The sequence below is a fragment of the Pygoscelis adeliae genome, unplaced genomic scaffold (genome assembly GCF_000699105.1).
Source record: "Pygoscelis adeliae isolate BGI_AS28 unplaced genomic scaffold, ASM69910v1 Scaffold114, whole genome shotgun sequence".
In the NCBI taxonomy this organism is placed as follows: Eukaryota; Metazoa; Chordata; class Aves; order Sphenisciformes; family Spheniscidae; genus Pygoscelis; species Pygoscelis adeliae.
In genome coordinates, this window is record NW_008824587.1 from 178,498 (window position 1) to 182,612 (window position 4,115).

At 49.9% G+C, this 4,115-nt stretch overlaps 1 protein-coding gene across 1 annotated transcript in view; it reads right to left on the reverse strand.

Annotated features, from left to right (window-relative positions):
- Positions 1–4,115, reverse strand: part of DAB2IP (DAB2 interacting protein) — a 140,943-nt gene that overhangs the window by 6,044 nt on the left and 130,784 nt on the right. The window contains exon 13 of the mRNA XM_009322128.1: positions 1,687–1,839. Within this exon, the coding sequence (XP_009320403.1) occupies positions 1,687–1,839 (153 nt within the window). The remainder of the gene's footprint in view (positions 1–1,686; positions 1,840–4,115) is intronic.

Consider the following 4,115-nt stretch of genomic DNA (forward strand, 5'->3'; position numbering starts at 1 on the left):
GCACAGGACGGGGCGAGCCTGACATGTCCCAGGGAGCAGCGGCCCCTCAGGCTGGCATGGAAATAGAGCAGTCCCCGTGAATGCCCACCTGGTAGAAGCTGAGCCCGTTTCACAGGAAAGGGTGCCAGGAAGGGGATTAGTGACAACGCGCGGCACGCACAGCGTCCACGCCGGAGGGCCATCTGCCTGCCTGCGGGAGCTGGCAGGGGCGAGCTGGAGAAGGCCAGCACACATTTCTTGGTGTGTGGTCCTTCGGCATGTCACCTCACTCCAGTTCGACCGCAACAGCAAAGCTTGTCACTGTCATCTCCATTACAGACTCGAATGAGCACTGAACCCTTTCTGAAGCCCTTCAATGACTAAATGCAGCAATAACCCAGTGCACGATGCACCAGTCTGACAATGCCTTCTCTTCGATTTGCTGCCTACTAGTGTCTCTGCTTAGGTGGTAGTCAAGATTTCTGTACCGCTGCAAACGAAGTCTGCTAAGCATGTACATTTTTCTGTGTCAGCTGCTATCTGATCAGTACATGTTTGTGTATTTACAGGAATACCTAAGCAGCAGAAAGCCAGTAAGAAATGGGCTGAACTCTCACAAAACTCTGCCACGCTTTTCCTGGGGCAGCTGGGAGCCATCGCCTTGTACCTACCAGTCCCTACGATACCTGCCTTTGGCATTTCACTTTAACAGGTGACAGTCCCACAATGATACAGCACAGCAAAATGAGAACAGGAAGGCTATCGTTACAAAACCAGAAACATGTCTGTGCTGGAAAAACAGGGAAGAGGCTCAGGGAGGGTGATGTCTGCAGTTCTGTGGGACCGGGTGGTAACCCACGGCTGGTGTGACAGAGGAGAAGCACATTGAGGAAACATCCCAAATGCTAACTGTGCCCAACTGCAGCGGTCCTGGCAGAGCCAGGCTGCTGAGAAAGCACCTTGCAGAAGCAGCAATCAGCAAAGATGGGATCCTCCAGCTCTTGACCGCTGGATCCTTGTTCCTAAACCTCCTCTTCACCCCTAGCCAGGCCTACTCTGTCTCTTCCCTGCTTCTCCCACTGAATACTCTGGAACTGACTTCCTGACAGAGTCCCAGATTGGTCAGGCCCTTGTCTGTGTGACACAGCCATAAGCTCGGGGCAGTGTCACTGCACCACTGAAGTCACCCCAGGCCCCCATGCTGTCTCTGAGACCAGAACCTGGACTTAATTTTTAGCTCTGTTTTACAGGCTTTTGACATAGAAGCTGCTTCTTGCTACATGTCCCTGTTGTGAGGCACGAGGCTGCCTGCATCTTACTCTCATCTCTTTTATAGGTGTGCTTAATTCACTTTTTAAGCTTTCTCCCCCTGCAGCTGGGGGGAGTAGGAATGGGGGAAGTAACAGGCACTGGCTGGCTTCAGAGTTTGTTGCAGAGCAGCACCAGCACTTGATTCCTGGCTCCTGTTTTTCTTACTTGCTTTCATCAGAGGGTAATTCCAGTCACTGAGTGTGTGAAAACCTCCCAAGCCTTCCCCAGAAGTGCCCCGTGAGGCTGAGCAGCCAGGCACAGAGCAAACTGACATCCCTCTCTCCTGGGCAGCGACGTGCCACGCAGCCCACCTTGTCCCCAGGGTGCTCAGATGAACGACATTCACGGAAATCCTCTCTCTGTTTAGAAACTTGTTTCAATCCAATCAGGTTTTACCTTTTCTGCTTGGCTGAGCTCGTCCTTATTCCTGAGCTTATCCCTGTGCTTGGAATCTGGGTCAATGCTTTCATCTTCTAAAAACTGCATGTTCATATTCAAAAGCCAAGCAGCAGTGCGGTCCAGGGCATTGGGGTTCACAGGAGAAGGGGCCTACAATGAAACATACAACCATAACAAAAGAAAAACCTGTAACAGAAATGGTCATGAAGCTGGAGAGAGAGAATTTCCTTTCAAGCAAGCCCTCTCCCATGCTGCTCAAGCAGCAACGAACAAGTCTGAGCTACCAGAGCAGTCGGGGCTGGGGGGCAGGAACAACTCCTGTTCTGCACCTCACGTTACTTTAGGTCAAACAGCCTCTGACAGGCCAAATTCTTCCCTGTGCCATCCCCACAGAACAGACGTACAATGGTGCGCTGCTGCAGTGGGGTCCGGCTGAAAGTAACGGGCCCAGGTTTCTGAGCAGGTCCTGTCACCTCAGAAGGACACGACCTGAGAAGGCGCCGAGCTGCAGGCAGAGTGGCTTCATGTGGTATATTCACTCTGCAAGCTGCGATTTCACTCAACTCTTCAGCCTCTGTTACTGAGCTGCCTTTTTGCTTGCTGTGGAGATTTCATACAGATAAAACCAGATCTGCAAACTCAAATGCTACTTTTGGTCATGCAGGTGCCTTCTTGGAAAATAAAGGTTTCTTTTTGGCTGAGACTACACTTACGATGCTGGAGAGGTCTAAATGCTTGACATCTTAGTACTTCATCTCGAGGTTTGTTCGTGTAGCTATGGGAGCTCAAGGAGCAGTGCTGTTCTATGGTCAGTGAGCTAGAGCCACGGCTGCTGCTTTCCAGTCCTAGCCTGGGCAGGGACTGCAAATGGCATTGCCCGAATATTTCCCAACCACATTACAAGGTTGAGGAAGTGAATCTCTAGCTATTTCCCCTCCATCCTGGCTCATTATAAACTGCAGTAAACAGTTTCTTGGATGAATGCAGGGGATCTGGATGACTTGGTTGAGGGAATTCAAGTTAACAAGTCAGAAATGTCGGGGACTTTCTCCTTCATTCAAACCTCTGGACAGCAGAGAAACCCAGTCACCGGCAAGCAGCAGAACGCGAGGTTCTGTACTCGGAACGAGTGGGGACTGGTTTAATCACCTCACTGGGGTTGGGGGCTTTCCCATGCCATCTTCCAGTCTGGTCTTCTACTTCCAGAATTTTACATCAGAAGTTTCAGACTCGGCTCATGAACATCACTTGCTATAAATCCTCACCAGGCTTGTGGCTTTCTGCTTTTTCTTGCATCTCCATCTCGGACACTGCACCTGTGGTGGCTGCTCAGAATTTCTGGCTCCAAGGAGCAGTGGCCACCCGCGTTCATTTCAGCAGCGTCAAGGCCACTGGTAAAGGATGTCAATGAACAGAACTCAGCCCACTGTGCACGGGTCCTCCTGCCTCTTTCCTCCTTCTCTGAAGAAGTAAAAAAGGACATCTGATCTGGCCTGGGACAGTTTGGAAGTCAGTTCAGCAGATGAACTTACAGAAGTAGAGGAAGCGCTTCTGGCTGGCAGGAACGAAGTTCATGGACTTCTACTAAAATGGCCACCAAATGGGATGTCTTTGTTCTCAAACAGCATTTAATACCACCATCTATGAGCAAGCAGTTTCATTATGGTTTACAGATGCTGCTAACATACAAGTAAAATGCGCAGATTAAGGGTAGGAGAGGCGTTCTGAGGACTTCAGGTCCTGAGAGAAACTTTGAGAGGACAATAGGGGTGGGTGGAGGAAAGATCTGCAAACACAACTTGGCCAGGGCTTTCCGAAGGTCACCTGGAGTTCACTGTTGTCTTTCTGGAAGAAACTCCGCTACCAAACAGGCTGCTGCTGCTTGCAGAGCTCCGTGCCCTCTGTACCTAACGAGTATTGATCCACATTGTACAAACGCTGCTACATGGCATGCTTGCTAATGTCAGCGCTTATGAATCAATACCGTATGCACAGAACAGCTCCAGATGGGGCTGATAAAAAAGCCTTCAATGGGCAGCACTGACAAAGGCCTCCACGGCTGCCTTGTAAAGGACACGTAGTTACACCAACTCTGTTGCTCTTTCAATACCGTACTGCTGAAAAGGTGCCTTACTGCTGTGTCTGGGCTGAGATGCAGCAAGCTCTTGCCAGTTGTCCACATTCTCTGGGCTTGCATTACTTTTAAAACTCTTTATTTAGGCACTGGAGGCCCTACTGTGTTAATTTTCTATAGGGTTAGTTCTGAAATGTAGAATGAATAAATGAGCACTAGAAAAACAATTTATCCATGCCAGGAAAACCAAAGGGCCCTGGGTCTGCGACCTTCTGCTTTCAATTTTAGCACCACGAATAGTGAAATTTATTTCTGTGCAGACCAGCATGCGGTCTGGGACCTGAATCAGTGC